Below are 21025 nucleotides of genomic sequence, written 5' to 3'. Positions count from 1 at the left end.
AAGAACATTAAAAATGTAAAATACAGTAAGATTACACAACAACAACCGAAAGCATATAAATTAGTAGATCAAAATAGAAACAGAAAATAAAAATGGTAAAATAGCAGCAGTTATTTTAAAGTGAAAATGTGTAATGGTTTGAGTATTGGATTATGACTCTGGAGACCAGGGCTTGAATCCCTGTTTGACCATGGAAATTCACTGAGTGACCTTGGGCATGACACTCTCAAAGGAAGGCAACCCCACCCCCGAACAATCTTAAGAGAGCCATAAATTGTAAACCTGTTGAAGACACACAACTATGAATTTCAAAGCACCACAAATCGCCCAAAGGTTGAATGCAACCAAAAGCACTTAAAATGCCTAAAGGCCAACAAAAATGGGAGGAACACATTTATTACCTTAGTATTCCAGAAACACGGAATTAACACAAAAATGTCCTATACTTACAGTTTTTGTTCATGGACCAGAACAAATAGAATTAAATATTGATTTTAAGGTCCAGGTGGAGGTGATCATTCAGTTAACTAGTTTCAAATATTTAGGATTACAAAGGTTAATATCTGCATCTTAAATTGAACTCAAAACTGAAGAGGAACTATTGTAACTGTCACAGAATAGATATAGTGTGATCACAATGTCTAGCTCCTAGAAACATCCTGGCTGTTGCATTCTGAAACAACTAGAACTCCAAGTGGTCTTTAAGAGTCATCCAAAAGAGTGAATCACAGTAATCAAACCTAGATCCAACTGATGATGTACACGTCACCAAGTTAGGACCTGCCTCCTCTATATACAGCGACAACTAACATGCAGCAGAAGCTGATAAATAACACTGCTTGCCTCTGATCACAGTTGAGCCACCACAGAAAGCATTAGGTCTCAAATGATTTTCAAATTATATAGGTACTTCTGGGAAAATGAATGTTGTCCTGGATCACAAACACAACACTATCTAGATCTGGAGATTTTATGATCCATAACATCCATTTTGTTTGGATTAAGTTTCAGCTTCTTTGCCACATTCATTTTTAAAGCTATCACTAGGTACCCATTCAGGACTTTTGCTGCCTTGGTGGGGTATGTAGGTAAAAAAGAAAAGAAAACAAAAGCTGCATGTCACCCAATACACAGACTTATGAAGCACTTCACTCAAGAGGTTTATGGAGATATAAAATACTCTATAAAGCTAAGCAGCATCAGCTCTGGTTACACTACATTTCTTATTTTAGAGTGAGGATGGATGGATGATGACTGTGACCTCCAGATCTTCTACACCGCTATATAACATGCTTCCAAATCCCAACACAGTTCTACATTTAATTCTATTATAAATAGTATTGTTTTTAGAGTTGTTAGCCACTTTGAGTCTCCATAAGGAGAGGAAAACAGGATATAAATATCATCATCATCATCATCATCATCCAGGATGTCCATCTAGTGCAGGCATGGGCAAACTTGGGCTCTCCAGGTGTTTTGGACTTTCACTCCCACAATTCCTAACAGCCACATGTCCCGTCCTTTTTCCCCTCAGCCACTGAAGCGGCTGAGGGGGGGGGGGGAGGAAAGGGCCTGAGGCTGTTAGAAATTGTGGGGGAGAAAGTGCAAAACACATGGAGGGCCCAAGTTTGCCCATGCCTGCACTAGATGGACACCCTGGATTATTATTATCTGCTGTAGACCCACTCCTGGTTAGTCTACTGCCTTGGGGGGAAGAGCAGAGGGAGGGTGAGCTGCGTTGTTATCCAGAGCAGGAGAGAGGCAGGACCTACCAGGACTGGAGGGGCCACTGAGAACCAGAACACATTGCAACCAAAAAGGATTATGCAGTTTTCTGGATCATTATTATTGTATTATATCTAGCTTAAGCGGCTGAGGGGAAAAAGGACAGGACCTGACGCTGTTAGGAATTATGGAAGTCCAAAACACCTGGAGGGTCCAACTTTGCCCAGGCCTGATCTAGGAATATGCAAGTCGGGGAAGATGCCAGTTCATTTATTGGAAACTTCTAAACAGAGGCTGGACGGCCTTCTGCCAGGGATGCTTTGATCGCACCTCAGAGTTTACAATCATCTGGGGAGGCCCTGCTCTCAGCCCCACCTTTATCACAAGTGAGACTGGTGGGGACGAGGGACAGGGCCTTCTTGGTGGTGGCCCCTTGCCTGTGGGATTCACTCCCCGGGGAAATTAGGTCATCAGCATCCCTCCTCTATTTCAGAAGGAAGTTAAAAACCTGGATATGGGACCAGGCCTTTGGGTAAGCTGGCAGATGGATAAAGACAATGACGACCAGAGTAGAAAAGGACTATGACAATGCTGGATGGATTATGGATTTATGAATTGGCGAACATTGACCACAAGATGATTTTATTGCTGCTATTGTATTAATTAGATTGTTTTAACTAGTTTAATTGTTGTTGTTATACTGTATTTTGTATATTGTATTTTGTGAACTGTTGGGCATCGAATTGTGCCTTTTGTAAGCCGCCCTGGGTCCCCCCTAGGGGGTTGAGAAGGGCGGGGTAGAAGCACTTGAAATAAATAATAAATATAATAAATTGTGCTTTTCCTGAATGGCAGGGGGTTGGACTAGATGGCCCATGTGGTCTTTTCCAACTGTATGATTCTAGGGAGCGGCCCAGGAGAACAAGGGTCGTTTTCTTGTTGTTTCTTTTCCAGCTTAAATCACCTACCAAAGTACTTTCCACCACAAATCTATGGTTGAAATCTGGACTGGATCTAAACAGCACATCTAACAAAAGACTATACACTGAGTTTCATTTCTGGATGAAAGGAATAAATAAATAAATAAATAGGCAACCGTAAGAGCACAGGAAGCTGAGGTACAAGAGATCACCATTACCAGCACTGGGGAGGCCGAGGTGATGGTTCGGGGTTTCATTCCGGGGGTGAATGCTCCCAGAGGCCGCCGCAGCCCCTCCGCATGGCCAGGCCCAAGGGATGTGCGAAAGAAACCGGGTCCGAAGCGAAAGAGGGGCCTCCTTAGCAGCAAGAAGCAGGAAGCCCAGGCCAACGTGGAGGCGCAGTCTCGCCCTAGCCCAGAGGAGGCCGCGCAACCTCAGGCTTCACCCCAGGAAAACGGGGCCTCCTCAGAGTTGAGGACTACAGTCCAGAATGCCTGAGGGAGACGGGCACCCGAAGGAAAACCCCCGCCGGCCCTGAAGCTTGGCCCTTTACTTCCCTCCTCCCTTCACGGCCACGGCCTCCCCAATTCTCCTGCCGTCGCCATCGTCGCTGTTTGTTTTCATCCGCTCAGGGCAAAGCCTGCCAGTGCGCTGCGCGTTCGCGGCCGCACTTTCGACACTTTCGTCCTCCCTCCCCGATCTGCTTTCCCTCGCGGAAGTAGCCTAAAAAAACAGCGGCGGATATTGTCTTCCGGAAGTGAGGAGGCGACTCCAGGAAGGAGCAGCGAGGAGCCCGCTCCCGTGAGGAATCTGCGCCTGCGAAAATGCAGCCTAGAGGCGGCGTGTGTGTTGCGGGTGGGGAGCTCCGCCTCTCTTCCTCCGCCTGGGCTCCAGGGAGGCACTCCGGGCCTGGAAGGAAACCGCCTTTCCCCATTTGGTTGCGTTGTGTTCTGGTTCTCAGTGGCCCCCTCCAGCCCTGGTAGGTCCTGCCACTCTCCCACTCTGGATAACAACGCAGCCGCCCTCCTCCCTCTTCTCTTCCCTCCAAGTTTCCCCAAGGAAGTGGACTAACCAGGGGTGGACCTACACCAGGCCTGGGCAAACTTGGGCCCACTCTCGCTTAAGCGGCTGAGGGGGGAAAGGAAAGGGCCTGAGGCTGTTAGGACTTGTGGAAGTCCAAAACACCTGGAGAGTGGGCCCAAGTTTGCCCAGGCCTGGTGTAGACGCACCCATGGACTTCTGAGACCCATTTATCAGAGAAGATAATCCACAGTATCTGCTTTGAACTGGATTATCTGAGTCTACACTGCCCTATAATCCAGTTCAAATCAGATAGTCTGAATTTTATAGGGCAGTGTAGAAGAGATGAAGTCCAAAACACGTGGAGGACTAAGGTTTAGAGATCGGCGGGTTGTCGTATGTTTTTTGGGCTATATGGCCATGTTTTAGAATTGGGGTCCTCAAACTACGGCCCGGGGGCCAGATACGGCCCTCCAAGGTCATTTACCTGGCCCTCGCTCAGGGTCAACCTAGGTATGAAATGACTTGAAAGCACACAACAACAACAACAATCCTATCTCATCAGCCAAAAGCAGGCCCATACGTCCCAATGAAATACTAATAAGTTTATATTTGTTAAAATTGTTCTTCATTTTAATTATTTGTATTGTTTTAAAGTGTTATTAGCACTACAAATAAGATATGTGCAGTGTGCATAGGAATTCATTCATGGGTTGTAGGTTTTTTCAGGCTATATGGCCTGAAAACAAGCAAGGACATTTAATCACCTCAACAAAAGTTTGCTCCAGGCACTGTCAGGCCATTATATGCTAATCAAGGTGGTCAGTTGAAACATTCACACCTAGCTCCAGCAGACAAGAGTCCTTTGTCCCACCTGGGTCATTCCACAGATATATAAACCCCTTTTCCTAGTTCCAACAGACCTCACTACCTCTGAGGATGCTTGCCATAGATGCAGGCAAAACGTCAGGAGAGAATGCCTCTAGACCATGGCCATATAGCCCGAAAAAACCTACAACAACCCAGTGATTCCGGCCATGAAAGCCTTCGGCAATCCATTGAATTCATTCATGTTTTTCTTTTTTCAAATGATAATCCGGCCCTCCAACACTTTGAGGGACTGTGACCTGGCCCTCTCTTTAAATAGTTTGAGGACCCCTGTTCTAGAAACATTATCTCCTGATGTTTGGCCTGCATCTATGGCAGGGGTCCTCAAACTAAGGCCCAGGGGCCTGATACAGCCTTCCAAGATCATTAACCCAGCCTTCGCTCAGGGTCAGCCTAAGTCTGAAACAACTTGAAAGCACACAACAACAATAATTCTATCTCATCAGCCAAAAGCAAGCCCAAATTTCCCATTGAAATACTAATAAGTTTATATTTGTTACAATTGTTCTACATTTTAATTATTGTATTGTTTTAAAGTGTTTTTTTATTACAAATAAGATAAGTGCAGTGTGCATTTTCCCCCCGAATTATAATCCGGCCCTCCGATAGTTTGAGGGACTGTAACCTGGCTCTCTGTTTAAAAATGTTGAGGACCCCTGATCTATGGCAAGCATCCTCAGAGTTTGTGAGGTCATGACCTCTGAGGATGCTTGCCATAGATGCAGGCGAAACATCAGGAGATAATGCCTCTAGAACATGGCCATATAGCCCGAAAAAACCTACAACAACCCAGTGATTCCAGCCATGAAAGCCTTTGACAATACATTTAGAGATCGTTGTTCTAGGTTTAAAAGATGATCGATCTTTCTGTGCATCTTCAATCTCAGAGAATGAATCCACTTTAAATCTGGTTGCTGCCTCTTGCAGAATTCTGGGGTTTGTAGTTTAAGGAGGGAGCCTTTAACAGGCACATTAAACTACAAACTCCAGAATTCTGCAGGAAGCAGAAATCTGATTTAAAGTGGATTCATTCTCTAGTGTGATGAAGTAGCTAGTGTTGTCTTTCTGGTTTATTATGTCAGCATTGCTAACTCTGAAATCTCTTCAGAGATGTTCTGAAAGCTGGATCTATACAGCCAAATAATACAGTTTGAATGGCATTACATGGTCAGTGTAGGCCTATATAATGCCATTCAAATAGCATTATTTGGCAATGTAGATCCAACCGGAAATACTGGCATTTTATAATTTGTTGTAACGAACCCAATAACAAATTTCTATTTTTATATCATAATAACCATCATCTTCAAGATGCCACAGACTTCTTTGAGCATTTGAAATGAAATTTTGTTCTGACCTTTTTATGGTTGTTCACAATAATAATAATAATAAGAAGAAGAAGTTGAAGTTTATTTTTATATCCTGCCACCATCTCTCCAAAGGGACTCAGAGCAGCTTACATGGGGACCAAGCCCAACAAAAACCATCAATATGAGCTAAAAACTTTATTTTCTCAATAATTTACCTTACAGTCGTTTCTCCACATTTGCAGTTTTGATTACTCACTGATTTGATTACAGATGTTCTCTCTAGAAATTGCTAGGGCCTCCACTGTGACTCTCTGGTTAACTTCCTCCAGTCATGCTGAGGGACCTAGAAATTCCTAGAGAAGTGTTTTCTCAGGGAAAAAATATAGCAATTTCTTTGTGATTTTTCACTTTCACAGAGCCTCTAGCGCAGTGGTTCTCAACCTGGGGTCCCCAGATGTTTTTGGCCTTCAACTCCCAGAAATCCTAATAGCTGGTAAACTGGCTGGGATTTCTGGGAGTTGTAGGCCAAAAACATCTGGGGACCCCAGGTTGAGAACCACTGCTCTAGCGAATTTGGAGTGATGGATGTATTTGCTATTAGCCCTAGCTCCTGCCAACGTAGCAGTTTGGAAACATGCAAATGTGAGATCAATAGGTACTGCTAATGGCGCTCCATGCAGTAATGCCGGCCCCATGACCTTGGAGGTGTCTACAGACGACGCCGGCTCTTCGGTTTAGAAATGGAGATGAGCGCCACCCCCAGAGTAGGACATGACTAGACTTAATGTCAAAGGGAAACCTTTACCTATGGATTTTAAGCTTTATGTCTATGTATTACAATTCATTAAGGAGAAGGGACCGATTCTCTAGTAAAGATGGACTCTTTGGCATTCAGACTATATCTGATGGTAGTGTGATTTTTTTCTGCTGCCACTCCTACCTGTTCCCTTCATATTCTAATTACTAGGAATCATGGATAAACATGGGAAGAAGATTAGTATACAAAGAAACACTTACTTTGTTGAACCTTTGATTTGCAAGGTTGGAAAACTGTATCCTCCCTATCAGAATATGCCTGATGATCAGTAATAGAGGAAAGTGGATGGGTGGTGACTCTGTTTAAATAGCATCTTTTTTGTAGAGGCATATATTCCTATTATATGAATGTTTTAATTAATTGTCTCTAGTTTTTCTGATGTTTTAGATTTTCTGGGGTCTGAAAAAGGAAAAATATATTGAAACTTGAGGGAGAATGCAATTTATGGAAGAAAAATTATAATAAATATATAATTCTATTGTAGACTGGCATGTTTCTAAGAATGACATCTATTTTGGTATTACTGATTCACACCCTTATGTTGGCTACAGTCAATTCGTTTTTTGCACCAACTTTGGGGGAAGAAAGACGCTTTCCTAGACTTGCTTAACTGGTTCAGGAAGAACTCAAAACATGTCACTAACTGCCTGTGAAACATGCACTCCACCATTATAAGTTTGCATATGACCCGAGGTCAACACTAATTGTGTATTCTTGCATTCTGTAGTGTGCCCCATAGTTCTCAGTAAAATTACACACAACTTCAAAAATTTTCCATTAGACCTTTGCCAGAATCTTGGTCAAGATTCATTGAACTCTTGACTGAAATCAATAGCAGTGTCCCTGGGAGATCTCATTCCCATATGTTCCAGGGTTTTTTTTTGGTTTTGTTTTGTTTTTGGTTGGGCATGTTAACGAGAGTGTGGGAACGTTTATTATATTTTGGTTGTATTTTGTGAACTGCACTTTTCAGCCTAATCACATCTAGAGTTAATGCCAGTTAAAGTTAGAACATACATTTATAAAAATCTTATTTGCATATTATTTATTTATTTACTGCGCTTATATACCGTAATTCTCAGCCCCCAAGGGCGACTCACTTAATAGCACTTAAGCCAATAAATATTTATTTTCAGATGAATTGCAGTGGAGATGTTAGAAAAGAAAGATACAATATTTTAGCTAGGTACTGAATTTCCTTTCTTGGTCCCAGTGCAGCTGAACAGAGGAAATAAGAAAAGGCCTTAATCCATCATGACTGTTCCCATAGCAGTCCTGGATTGTGACCTCTTGCTTTATGGTCGTGGACACAGGACACTTGATCGCTTCAAACTGGAAGATGTTACTGATGAGTATTTGGTATCTATGTATGGCTTCCCACGTCAGTTCATTTGCTATCTGGTAGATCTCCTGGGAGCCAATCTTTCTCGTCCTACCCAGCGATCTAGGGCGATTAGCCCGGAGACTCAAATTCTTGCTGCATTGGGTTTTTACACTTCTGGCTCTTTCCAGACCCGCATGGGAGATGCCATTGGCATCAGTCAGGCATCTATGAGCCGTTGTGTTGCCAATGTCACTGAAGCCCTGGTGGAGAGGGCTTCTCAATTCATTCATTTTCCAGAGGACGATGCATCTGTGCAGCAACTAAAAGATGACTTCTATACATTGGCAGGTATGCCAGGAGTGCTAGGGCTTGTTGATTGCACCCATGTAACAATAAAGGCACCAAATGCCGAAGACTTGTCATATGTGAATGAAAAGGGCCTTCATTCCTTGAACTGCCTGATGGTTTGTGATGCAAGAGGATTGCTGCTGAGTGCAGAAACACATTGGCCAGGCAGCCTACAGGATCGCACTGTGCTGCAGCAGTCAGGCCTAAGGAACCAGTTTGAAGCTGGCATGCACAAAGATGGGTGGCTCCTTGGTAAGTTCATTCTGACTACTGGGTTTCTAAAGGGTGTTGTGGCAGGATATTTGTTTGGTTCACTGACACGTAAACTTATGTCACAAAACTTCCTGGAATTTAGAAATCTCCCTTTATAAAGATTAAACAAATAATAATTGAGAAAATTATCTTTTATCTCCATTCTTTTTTGGAATGCATACTTCAGATGGCAATGAGATTCATTCTTAAATCCTGGAAATGAAATTGGGGTTTTGTGTTCCTATTTGCTTTGTGATCTCTCGCGTTTCTGTTTGGCAGGTGATAATTCCTTCTTTCTTCGCACTTGGCTAATGACTCCACTGCATATTCCTGAGACACCTGCCGAGTATAGATATAATATGGCACACTCAGCTACTCACAATATCATCGAACAAGCATTCTGGTCCATTCGATCCCGGTTCCGTTGCCTGGATGGCTCAAAGGGCACACTGCAATATTCCCCAGAGAAGGCCAGCCACATCATCTTGGCTTGTTGTGTGCTTCATAACATAGCTCTTGAACATGGGCTGGATATATGGTCTTCTTTAACAATGGGACAGATGGAACAGCCAGAGGAATATGAATATGAGCATATGGAATCACTAGACTCTGAAGCCTACCAAGTTCGCAAAGAGTTGTTGATCACTCACTTTAGCTAACATGAAGAGACATATCACTTCAGTTTTTAAGAAGAGAGTATGGGGGAAGGAAATATGGTTAATTCTGATTTTTTTAAAAAGTGCACACTTGAAGAGAATGAGGGTGGGATTATTTGTAGGTACTATGGAGAAAATAATACTTTTGTATTGGGAAAATATGCTGCATTTAAAAGGCTTTGATATGCAAGTTCAAGCTAAGTTGGAGAATGCTCAGAATTTCACTACAAATGTTCATCCTTTTTGGACGATAGTTCTTCAAGGACACAGAAATGAAATCAAAGTGGATAAAATGTAGAAATATCTTTAAGGATGGTAAAATATAATAAAAAGTCTATTGAGCACAGTGTAAGATTCTAAACAATTGTCCTTGCATTGCTAATTGAACATTTACTTGCCTATAGCAGAAAATTTCAGAAACCTCCTTTTTCTGCTAAATAGTTTCCAACTCTAGTTTGTCTTTTAAAAAGGCAACAACAGCAGTTGTGTCGGTGAATAACACAAAGCCCTGTTTCTTGCACAAAATCACAATATTCTGTGGTATATTTATGTCTCAGTGGATGCATAAAGGTATTTACATAGGCAAATGTGGAGTGACCGATTAAAAATATCTATTCAGGTAACATTTTAATTGACATATATGGGTAAGTTAATTCTTCGCTGGTACAAAAAGAACCAGATAAATTATGCACATTTCCCATAGGAGAAAATATTTTTCTTGCTTTTTTATTTGATACTGTTAATATTGATATCATAGATAGACCTTCATATTGAACAAATACATTGAGTAATAACAAGTGAATTAAAATGGAAGAAGTCATATATGAGAAGAATATTAAATTGTTTCAGCTATGCATACAGTACTTAGTTATGGGATGGTATTGGAACTTTGTTATTTGAAAGTCATTATGGAAAAGTGGGTTTTGAAGGGTAATTTGTTTTATAGAATCATAAATAACTGTACATAATCATCTTCAGCCATGATTATCCATTTATATCAGGTTTTTCCCCATTGTAAAGAGTTTGTAACCTAGGTAGGACACCCCTGAACCTCTGTGCCCTGGTAAAATATTCTATTTTCTTCTTACCCTTTGGCAATACTTTGCACTTTTGTTATTTTTACATGGATTGGAAGAAGGAAGATTGAATTATTAGTTGTTCTTATAAGCTGCCATAGTGTAAGAATCCCAAATATATGACATTGTGCAGTTAGAAAAAGATATCCAAATAATCAAAGGACTGATGTACATTCCCTGCAAGAAAAAGTGATGGCAGTAGAACTTTTCAACTTGGTCAAAACAAAATCTAGCTATTAGGAAGCTAAATAAAGCTTTCTAAAATACAATATATAATACAGCAAAATTATCCTGTTTTTTAATATTTAATTATACTAGAACTCAGGGTCACTCAATGAAACTAGTTGACACATGATTCAGGTGAGAAAACAGGGAGCCCTCTTATTGAGCACATAATTTATAGAACATGTCACAGAATCTAGTAACAGTATTTAGTATCTCGCATCATGTTAAAGGGGACTAGATCAATTTATCAAGGAGGAGTGTTTAGAATCAAAGAATAATAGAACTGGAAGGGACAGCAGGGGCCATCCAATCCAACCCCTTGCCATTTAAGAACCCCCTTTCAGTGACTATTAACTAAGATAGCTACATGAAACCTCTGTATTTAGTGGCAATATATCACCATATACCAGTTGCTGGGGTTCAACAATTGGAGAGGGATTTTGTCTTTAGGGTCTACTAATGAGCTTCCTATATACATCTATTGGCTACTTTGGGAAATGGGATATTAGACTAATTAGGTCTTTAGTTTGAGAGTTTCATCTGGGACTTCCTTGTACATCAAAGATAGAAAAGTTACCTCAGGTATGAAGTGTTTGTTTACATGACAAAGTAGCAACATATATTATGAAAGCTCACTCTGGTGTGTGCTAACCCAACCCTGGTGCACCAGTTTCTTTGACAGGATATGTTTTCTTAATTACAGCCTATTCTTGCCTCACAGAACTCAAAATACATTCTTATCTATACTGTGACATTCCCTGATTTATTTCTCAGCCAAAACCTATTACCCTTGCCATTGAAAGCAGAAAAAATAAAGGCCTAAAATTGAGTAGCTTGGCATTTATTTGAAACAGCAGCAAGATTGGTGGTTGCTTCCTGCTATCTTTCTTTTAGTCTGACTGTGGGGAACCTTTATGGTGGTGGGAAATTAATCCCCACTCCATCATCCAGTATGATTCTATGATATTACAGGGTGTGGTTGTGCTCCTAATATCAACCATGGTTATATCACATAGCCGATATCAGGAACTACTAATTGTTCCTGATGAAGTGAAGTGCTGGGCTTTGTTCTACTCAGGGAAAGGACAGAGAGAACAAATTCTTCCTGGGTTTTGCTGTCCTTTGCTTCCCCACCCCCACCTTTGACCCTGAGGAAAAGCAGGGATTATCAAAGTCTTTTTGGTCATGTTTGTGAACACCACGACCCTTCACTGCTCTGGAGGCTGGAGGCTACTCTGCCTGGCTTTGTTCTTTCCTGGCTGGGCAATCAAGATTGACCTTTAGCTTGTGTCTGCCAATATTCTGATGTAGATTAGGCTGTTGGCAAACCTCTATAAACAATCAAATTCTTTCAACTGGAATTAGCTCAAGAAGTTATAAGAAGAGCATCCGTCTACCAGGAAGGCTGGGAAACCTGTGGCCTTCCAGATGTTCTTGGACTCCAGTTCCTAACAGTTTCATCAAGGGTCAGGAATACTAGGAATGTGTTGTTTTGCGAGCTGAAGTCAATTCGGATTTACTGAAAACATACCCTAAAGTTTTCTTGGTAATTTTTCTTCAGAAGAGAGTTTCCATTGCTTTTTTCTGAGAAAGTGTAACTTGCCCAAGGTCATCCAGTGGATTTCATGGCAGAATGGGGATTTGAATTCTGGTCCCAGGAGATCCTAATTCAACACTCAAACACTATGCTGGCTATTATGGGAAAGGGAGTTTATGCCACTGCTGATTCCAGCCTTAACTATCCTCGCAGCTTACAACATTCAATAAAAAGATGAGACAATTGGATGCCAAGTTGAGACTGGCTTTCCTTGTGACTCCTGCCAAGGTGTGAACCATGATAAAGACTAACTCTGAGACACTCCCAGGTACAGTACCAGTTCTCTCTGTGACAAAGCTATAGAGAGATGGTAAGTGACTGTAATGGAAAAAGAAGACTCATTTTTAAAAATGCTGACTTTGTATTACTAGTTTTTAAAATAAGTTACGTGACGTATTGTGTAATTGTATTTGTCACAATAGCATTTCCAAATATGCAACAATGGCAGCAGAATGTCCTGTTGTGGCACTGAATGAGAATGCTACCTGCCAGTTTATTTTCTGAGTATGGTATAAGCAACTGTGCCAACACATGCCGAACTCAGAAACCAGATTTAGGCAAAACTGATTAGGAATGAAGGGGCCTTATGTAACCCAGTCATCAGCATACATAAAAATTGTTACTTAAGGAGGTAAGACAATCTTAATTAAACACCATCTGTAATTATATTTGTGTTCTAATTACGTATAGCAACTCCTGATGAGATCATGACAGAGCTGTCAGTCATAGGCTCTATTCCAAAAAAAGTGGGGGAAAGACAAGTATAAATGGAAAACATCAAATGACACCAAAATTGTAAAATGGGTGGAGATCCTATATACCCCCAAAATCTCAGAATAATTTCTTCCTCTTTTACTTAAATAATAGTGCCCTTTGTATTTTCTTTGTATCTTGGATGCTTGAGAAAAAGGAGTCATAATTTATAGAAATTACATGACTCCATTTCACTGTGCAAACCTTAGTTATTTGCAGAAACAGTATATCCCAGAGCCAGAGGCCTAGCAGCCTTATACATGATGAACAACTACTCCCATCATCTCCACTATTGACCAAGTTGGCTATTGGTAAGAATTGGTATCCAACAATGTATGGAGGGCCACAAGTTTCTTGGCCTTGGTATAGTCCATGGATTTTTGGATGCCAAATGCAGCAGCGGTTTTTTAAAACAAATATCAATGGTGAATAAAGCACGAGATATTAGTATTACAACAGAAACACATTATACAATTGTCTAATTCAGGAGTGGGGAAAACGACTGAAACCCCAGATGTTTTGTACTACAACTTCCATAATCCTGGACCCATTAGCCCTGCCAGTTGGTGCTTCAGTGAGCTGGGCTAACAGGCCAGATGTTGCAAAACAATTGAATATATTTCAGGCTTAAAAAACTATTAAACCAATTTTCCAATGATTTATTACAAAAGTCTTAGTGGCTGAAAGCCCTTCCAGACAGGGCGTATAGCCCAGGATCTGATTCCCGGTGTTCTGGTTATCCCAGATTATCTGGCAGTGCGGACTCATATAATCCAGTTTAAGGCAGAAAACCTGGAATCAGATCCTGGGATGTAGGGCCTGTCTGGAAGGGCTCTGAGTTGATTTTTAAAAAACCCTCTAAATAGGTTAATTGCATACATACACCCATGATATCTGCAGTGATAAAGGATTTTGTGTCTAGTGGGGGGAACAATGCATTTTAGGTGGACTATTTTAACTAAAATATAAGGAATTGGGGAGCAGCCTTGACTCAGTTCCTGCAAAGGGCTAAGATAATAGAAACAGCCCTTTCAAAGATGATAGGAAAGTGGCCAATCAGAATTCATGCAGGAATATTAAACTGGAAAGATCCACAAGTTTTCCTTCTGTTCTCCGATCAGAGGAGAAAGGAAAATGTTTGACCGTCTTGCAATAAACGACCAGATGTCCAAGTAACTTGGCTTAGGGAAACGGGAGATGGACTCGATAACTGTGTGAATTTATATTTATTGTTTCTCATTCCCTAAACTTGTCCAAGGATTAAGTAGTGAGAAATTCACTATGGTTACTTGAAACATTCAGCAATTAAAATATATCCTTTTGCTAATAAAATGCTTTTTAAATGAGAAGGAGCACTCAGGGACTTAACTGCGGTATAGGTATTGATTGGAACCTTAATTCAATGAAAGAATTGCATCTGCATTCAGCTGTAGAGTGGGCTGATATTTTCCTTTAAGGAAGAGGTGGGAGAAAAGCATAATACAAACAGAGTGCCTCACTGCCCTTACCATTCTGGTTTAATGTGGCCTGACTGGGGATGGTGGCAGATAGCATACCACATCAAGGGCAGGAGGATTTATGTAGCTGTGTATTAAATCCCCAAAAATGTGAGGAAGTGTTGAAGGGATTTTTTTTCGTGGAGATCGTACATCTGAACAAAGAACTGCAGAATGCATTGGACTCTTGGCATCAGCTGGGGTTTGGCTCCAGGGCTCATCATAGATACTAAATTTCTGGCTGCTGAAAACTCATTATATACAAGGTGTAGTAAAATATAAAATAGCGAAATCAGGGTTTGCTTTTTGGAATATTTTCAAGCCATGGATGTGTTTTTTTTTCCATGTCAGGAGCGACTTGGAAAACTACAAGATGCTTCTGGTGTGAGAGAATTGGCTGTCTGCAAGGAGTTGCCCACGGGAAGCCCGGATGTTTTACCATCCTGTGGGAGGCTTCTTTCATGTCCCTGCATGGGAAGCTGGAGCTGACAGATGTGAGCTCCCCTGCTCCCTGGATTCAAACCGTCAATCTGTCAGCAGTCTTTAAACCAATGTGGTTTACTGCATGGATACAGAATCTGTGGATACAGAGGAACTCATTGATACAAACTGAATAGTAAAAGCCTCGCCAAATAAGGAGGAATATGAGTTTATGCCTCAATTCAGTTTGTTATGTTTACTGTTCTTCCATTATAGAGATTAGTTTAGATGAAATGTTCACATCTTCAGGATTAATCCCTCTATGGCATAGGTGTCAAATTCATTTTCATCAAGGGCCACATCAGCCTTATGGTTGCCTTCAAAGGGCTGTTGAATCTATGGTCAGAGAATTCATGGATACAGAGAGCCAACTATAATTTTTTATATGGTGGTCGGTACTCTTTACTTTTTACCCAGTTTGGGTTCCCAGATGTTATTGAACAACAGCTCCCATTCATATGGAATTTAGACCACAATAAAATGAGAGGGAATGGCCTGGTGAGCAATGACAACCATAATTAATAACCAAAGTTCCAGATTAAAAACTTGCCAGTGAAGTGAAGACAAAGGACAGAGGCATTTTATTGCATTTTGGCTAAGATGTGATACTTGCGAGCTCCTGTTCCAAAATTTCAAGCATAAGAGAGCATGTGCTCTGCAGAACAGTTTTTATACAACCAGGTTCATTGTTCCAGTTTGACTCATCCCTCTTCTGTTTCTGGTTGGCTGAGCTCCAATGATGTGGCTGAAAATCCCCTTCCAGCCAGGTGGGGAAAACTCTGTGGGCAAAGAGGAGTCTCCAGGAAGTGCTGGCATTCCAGACCATCAGGGATCCAGAGTGGGAATGATGGGATTGTGAAATCCAGGCCCCAGAGAACAATAGAAGCTGATCTCTGGAGTCTTGGCTTGGGCTAGGTAAACAAAGATGACTGTTGTTCGTTCGTTCAGTCGTTTCCGACTCTTTGTGACCTTATGGACCAGCCCATGCCAAAAAAGATGACTATGGATTGTTATGTTCTTTGTCTAAGGCTGAGAAAGCATTCTTGACTTGTGCTTGAGTGAGGCAGTTTAGCTTCTTATATATTTAGTACATTTAAGAATAAGGTAGAATAAAAGTGCAGTTTATACATTTTTTACTTGGCAAATAGATACATTATATAAAAGGATAAAAGTTACACAGAAAGAGATAAATAAAAGTTTTGGGTTTCTGTGTCTAAGCATTATTATGTATTTTTTTCTACGCCAGCCAGATAAAGGATGTTGCAATGACCCAAAGCCTCCCTTATCTTGAGCCATGCCTTCAGGCCATTTCTCAATTGAAACAATAGCTGGATAATTTGTTTCTTGGCCTAGGTCAGGTAGAGGTTAATGTTTTTATGTCCCAGAAGTAAAATACAGTATGTTGAATATATTTATAAGAATAAAAGTGGGATAAAATGTAATTTATAGAGGAGAGAGAGGGGGGTCTGGGCCCAGGAGCTTTATGTAAAAGATAGGATGTCGCTGTATATCATCTTGGCTTTCCCTTGGAAAACTATAAATCCCTAACTATAAATCCTTTTTTATTAGGGGTGGGAGTAGTGGTGTTTGATAACGCCATTGCTTTTTATTATCTGCCACATGGACTGGGGATGATGGGAGTTGCAACAGAAATGCGCAGCTGCAGTATCGTAGCCAATAAGGTTAATCCGAGGCGCGGTTATTGCTAATTGAAAACTTTTCCCAATAAAAAACTCAAATCGGAAAAAGAACTAGGAATGGCTAAGACAATGGAAAGGCTGAGGACTTGAACAAGAAGACATCGTTTTTATAATTTTTATTATTAATTACTTTTATGGTTTTTAAATGTATTGTGATGTTTTTGCAGTTAAAGTAGACAATAGAACTACAAATCTGTAGTGTAGATGCATATCTTGGAGGTCCATCCAAGTGCTAGTATAAACCCAGCAGTGCTTAGCTTCTCAAATCGGACAAGATTGGGTATATTAAGGACAAGGGTGAATTTAGAATTGCAATCTTCAATTGGAACTAGAACCAGATTTTTCTCAATTTTGAGCATTTATTATTACTAAAGCAAAGACATGTTCAATCAAAATCAGCCACCACTGTGGTCCATTTTAGAAAGTGCCTCGGTGGGTGTGTAAATTACACAATGACATTTTGGAGCCTTCAACTATCACCCTGATGACCTTTAGTAATGTGATCAAGGATTATTGCAATTCCTTCTTCTAAATCCAGTTTTCCAACCTCACTGCCATGCTTCCCCAATCACTTGATGCTCTCTGTTAGTGCCGACAGGCTAATAGCATGATCCTAAGCATATTGACGTCAAGTGCTACATTTTCCTGAGTTCAGTGGGACTTACTGCGAATGCCATTTGCTGATTTAATCCCTTGTCTTCTTTTTCTCTCTGGAGTCAGTGTGTAGGCATGCATTCATTATGGGAAATCCATCTTAAAAGGAATTGTGGATGTTAATAAAATTTAACAAATACCTTTGGAAAAAGTATCTTTTGTTTTTTAGTGAGTACTAGAGTATAAACCAGGCTACTGTTGGAGGAGCTGCTGCCCTCTGCTTTCATCCCTTTTAACTCTTTCCCTCTCCACATACATTTCCTCCCTTCTTTTCCTTGCTCCCTTCCTTTTTTCCTCCCTCCCTCCCTCCCTCCCTCCCTTCTTTCCTTTCTTTCCTTCCCCTTTCTCCCTCCCCCAGCTCTGAAATGGACTGCCTCACAATGTCTCCATGGCAATATGGTTCTTTTTGTGGCTTTTTCCTCATCCCTTCTTTTCCCTTATACACATGTCACCATTATTTCCCAGTGACATCACAAAGGGTCACTTCACCTAACAGCAGCCTCTGTGGTACAGACAGACAGATAGGTATATGTTGAAACACACAAACATATATTTCTGGAAGATAAATACATGCAATTACAAAAATAAACCTGTACTACAGGATTAAAACATCATTTGAGATTGCTGGCTGACTGTTAACAAAAACAAATTAAGGATTAAATTATAATCCAACCCTATGGTGTCTCAGAAATAAAACACTGTTTGTAATCAGGCTTCTTTGAAGTTTCTTTTTTGGAAGGAAAGTGGCCTCAACTTTTTCAAAGTAAGGTGAGTTTTCCAGGGTTTTTAAAAGCCTATAACTCCACAGCAGCATTTGCCAGCATGGTGAAAAATTAGGGCAAATGCAGTTCAAAAAACACTGGTAAGGACATGGTGCCCATCCCTCTTCTGAAGTACCATGAGGTTGTTCTTCTGTATTTTGTTGTTATGTAACTTCTAAAATGACCACATTTTTTCCCAAGTGTCTTGGTCTGTGTGATATATCGGCGAATAATGTGTGCAGATCCTTTGCAGTGGACAGATGGTAATTTTGTCAGCGCTGATTGTGTTTAAGTGCAGACCAAGGTCTTTAGTCACTGCACCCAGTGTTCCGATCACCACTGGGACCTTTACTGGCTTGTGCGAGTCTTTGTTTATTATTATTATTATTATTATTATTATTATTATTATTATTTGAAACACAACAAGATTAGTACATAGTAAACAAGATCACTATGCTGGCTGTTGTACTGGATCACATGTCGGACACATCCCAAGTGTCTAGGTCTGCGATATATCGGCGAATAATGTGTGCAGATCTGAGTAGGATGGCCTTTTGCAGCTGATAGATGGTAATTTTGTCAGCACTGATTATGTTTAAGTGCAGGCCAAGGTCTTTAGGCAATGCACCCAGTGTGCCGATCAATTAGATCAATTCCCAAGTATCTAGGATTACGTGACGGGCACAATTCAAAGTGCTGGCTTTAGCCTATAAAGCCCTAAATGGTTCTGGTCCAGCTTATCTATCCAAACGCATCTCATCCTACGAACCCACCAGGAACTTGAGATCGTCAGAGGAGGCCCTGCTCTTGTTCCCGCCTGCTTCGCAAGCACGTTTGGTGGGGACGAGAGACAGGGCCTTCTCTGTGGTGGCCCCTCAGCTGTGGAACTCCCTGCCTAGGGATATTAGATCAGCCCCCTCCCTCCCGACCTTTCGAAAAAGAGTGAAAACTTGGCTCTTCGAGCAAGCATTTGGAACCTCAGGATAAACAGACAAACTTGAATCGGAAAATGACTCAGGAACGGTTAAGACGATGGAACGGATGAGGATTTGAATATGAGGACATAGTTTTTAAAATGTTTATTATTCATTGTTTTTATGTCTCTAAATGTACTGTAATGTTTCTTTTTTGCTTTTTATCAATGTATGTATTTTATATATGGCATTGAATTATAGCGACTTTGTATGCCGCTCTGAGTCGCCTTCAGGCTGATATGGGCGGGATAGAAATAGTGTAAATAAATGAATAAAATAAATGTACTGGCAAATAATAATAATAATTGCTATTACCAAACACAAATATTATATAGGTCAGGCAAAGGCAAACTTTGGCCCTCCAGAAGTTTTGGATTTCAACTTTCACAATTCCAAACAGCCCACCAAATTATGCGAGTCCAAAACACCTGGAAAGCCAGTTTGCCCATGCCCGGTCTAGATGTTAGGAAGGATTGTATTGGTTCATGCAGATATACATGTATAGATATTTGTTTCACAGTCCCCCCCCCCCCCAATATTTTTATTAGATAGACTAGCCGTCCCCTGTCACGCATTGCTGTGGCCCTCATGGGGGTTCTGTGTGGGAGGTTTGGCCCATTTCTATCATTGGTGGGGTTCAGAATGCTCTGTGATTGTAGGTGAACTATAAATCCCAGCAAGTACAACTCCCAAATATCAAGATTCTATTTTCCCCAAACTCCACCAGTGTTCACATTTAAGCATATTGAGTATTCGTGTAGAATTTGGTCCAGATCCATCATTGTTTGAGCCCACAGTGATCTGTGGGTGTAGGTGAACTACAACTCCAAAACCAAAGGACACTGCCCTCCAAACCATTCCAGTATTTTCTGTTGGTCATGGGAGAACTGTGTGCCAAGTTTGGTTCAATTCAATTATTGGTAGGGTTCAGAATGCTCTTCGATTGTAGGTGAACGATAAATCCCAGCAACTACAACTCCAAAAAGACAAAATCAAATTTTGAGTGAAGGACATACATTGGGTTGTTAGGAGTATTGTGTCCAAATTTGGTGTCAATTGGCCCACTGGTTTTTGAGTTCTCTTAAGTCCACAAACGAACCTTACATTTTTATTTATATAGACTAGCTGTCCCTGCTACGCGTTGCTGTGACCCAGTCTGGTGATCTGGAAAATAAAGTAATGAGAAAGTGTCAGGAAGGCTCTGATTATGTTTTCTTGCCCCGGTGAAGGGATTGGACTGGATGGGCTTAAGTATTTTCTGTTGGTCATGGGGGTTCTGTGTGGGAAGTTTGCCCCAATTCTGTCGTTTGTGGGGATCAGAATGCTCTTTGATTGTAGGTGAACTATAAATCCCACTAAATACAACTCCCAAATGCCAGTGTCTACATCCCCCAAACTCCCCCAAACTGTGTTCATATTTGGGCATATGGAATATTTGTGACAAGTTTAGTCCAGATCCATCACTGTTTGAGTCCACAGTGCTCTCTGGATGTAGGTGAACTACAACTCCCAAACTCAAGGTCAATGCCCACCAAACCCTTCAAGTGTTTTCTGTTGGTCATGGGAGTCCTGTGTGCCACGTTTGGTTCAATTCCATCATTGGTGGAGTTCAGAATACTCTTTGATTGTAGGTGAACAATAAATCCCAGCAACTACAACTCCCAAATGACAAAATCATTTTTTTTAGTAAAGGACATACATTGGGTTGTTAGGTGTCTTGTGTCCAAATTTGGTGTCAATTCGTCCAGTGGTTTTTGAGTTCTGTTACTCCCACAAACGAACATTACATTTTTATTTATATAGACTAGCTGTACCCACTACGCGTTGCTGTGGCCAACCTTCCCTCTTTCCTTGCTTCCTTCACTCCCTCTTTCCTTCCTTCCCGTCTTTCCTTCTCTTCTTCCTTCTCTATTATCTCTTTCCATCCTTTCTCCTTTTTCTTTGTCTTCTGCTGTCTTTTCTTCCTTCTCTCTTTCCTTCCCGCCCTCTTACTCTACATCTTCCCCCCTTCCTTCGCTCCCTTTCTTTCCTTCTTTCCCTTTTTTCTTT

The 21025-nt window shown here is 41.0% G+C and overlaps 2 protein-coding genes and 1 pseudogene across 6 annotated transcripts in view; 2 read left to right on the top strand and 1 right to left on the bottom strand.

The window, feature by feature from the left end:
- The window catches only part of ATG13 (autophagy related 13), a 34638-nt gene extending 31233 nt beyond the window's left edge, over positions 1-3405 (bottom strand). For 3 of the 4 annotated variants that reach the window (XM_060763755.2, XM_060763764.2, XM_060763773.2), the window contains exon 1: positions 2864-3405. The gene's annotated coding sequence lies outside the window, so the exon portion shown is untranslated. The remainder of the gene's footprint in view (positions 1-2863) is intronic. The other variant, XM_060763782.2, reaches the window with a different exon arrangement.
- A 96-nt stretch (positions 3406-3501) lies between these two features.
- HARBI1 (harbinger transposase derived 1) lies at positions 3502-11390 on the top strand. Of its 2 annotated transcripts, none has more exons than XM_060763803.2 (3): positions 3502-3624; positions 7899-8604; positions 8884-11390. In XM_060763803.2, exons 2-3 carry the CDS (start codon positions 7935-7937, stop codon positions 9261-9263), a joined length of 1050 nt encoding a protein of 349 aa, XP_060619786.1. In that variant the 5' UTR covers positions 3502-3624; positions 7899-7934; the 3' UTR covers positions 9264-11390. The 2 variants fall into 2 exon arrangements, with proteins under 2 accessions (XP_060619786.1, XP_060619777.1); XM_060763794.2 differs by having other exon boundaries at positions 3503-3624; positions 7894-8604.
- A 5145-nt stretch (positions 11391-16535) lies between these two features.
- On the top strand, positions 16536-16722 carry LOC132762232 (U4 spliceosomal RNA; annotated as a pseudogene).
- Positions 16723-21025: the final 4303 nt, after the last annotated feature.

The sequence above is a fragment of the Anolis sagrei genome, chromosome 1 (assembly GCF_037176765.1).
Source record: "Anolis sagrei isolate rAnoSag1 chromosome 1, rAnoSag1.mat, whole genome shotgun sequence".
Classification (NCBI taxonomy): Eukaryota; Metazoa; Chordata; class Lepidosauria; order Squamata; family Dactyloidae; genus Anolis; species Anolis sagrei.
The sequence above is the reverse complement of the archived record's forward strand: the minus strand, read 5'-3'. Positions and strand labels throughout refer to the sequence as shown.

Coding starts and splice junctions, on each gene's coding strand:
- HARBI1 (XM_060763803.2), top strand. CDS start 7,935: ATGACTGTTCCCATAGCAGTCCTGGATTGTGACCTCTTGCTTTATGGT. Junction 8,605..8,883: donor CAAAGATGGGTGGCTCCTTG/GTAAGTTCATTC, acceptor TCTGTTTGGCAG/GTGATAATTCCTTCTTTCTT.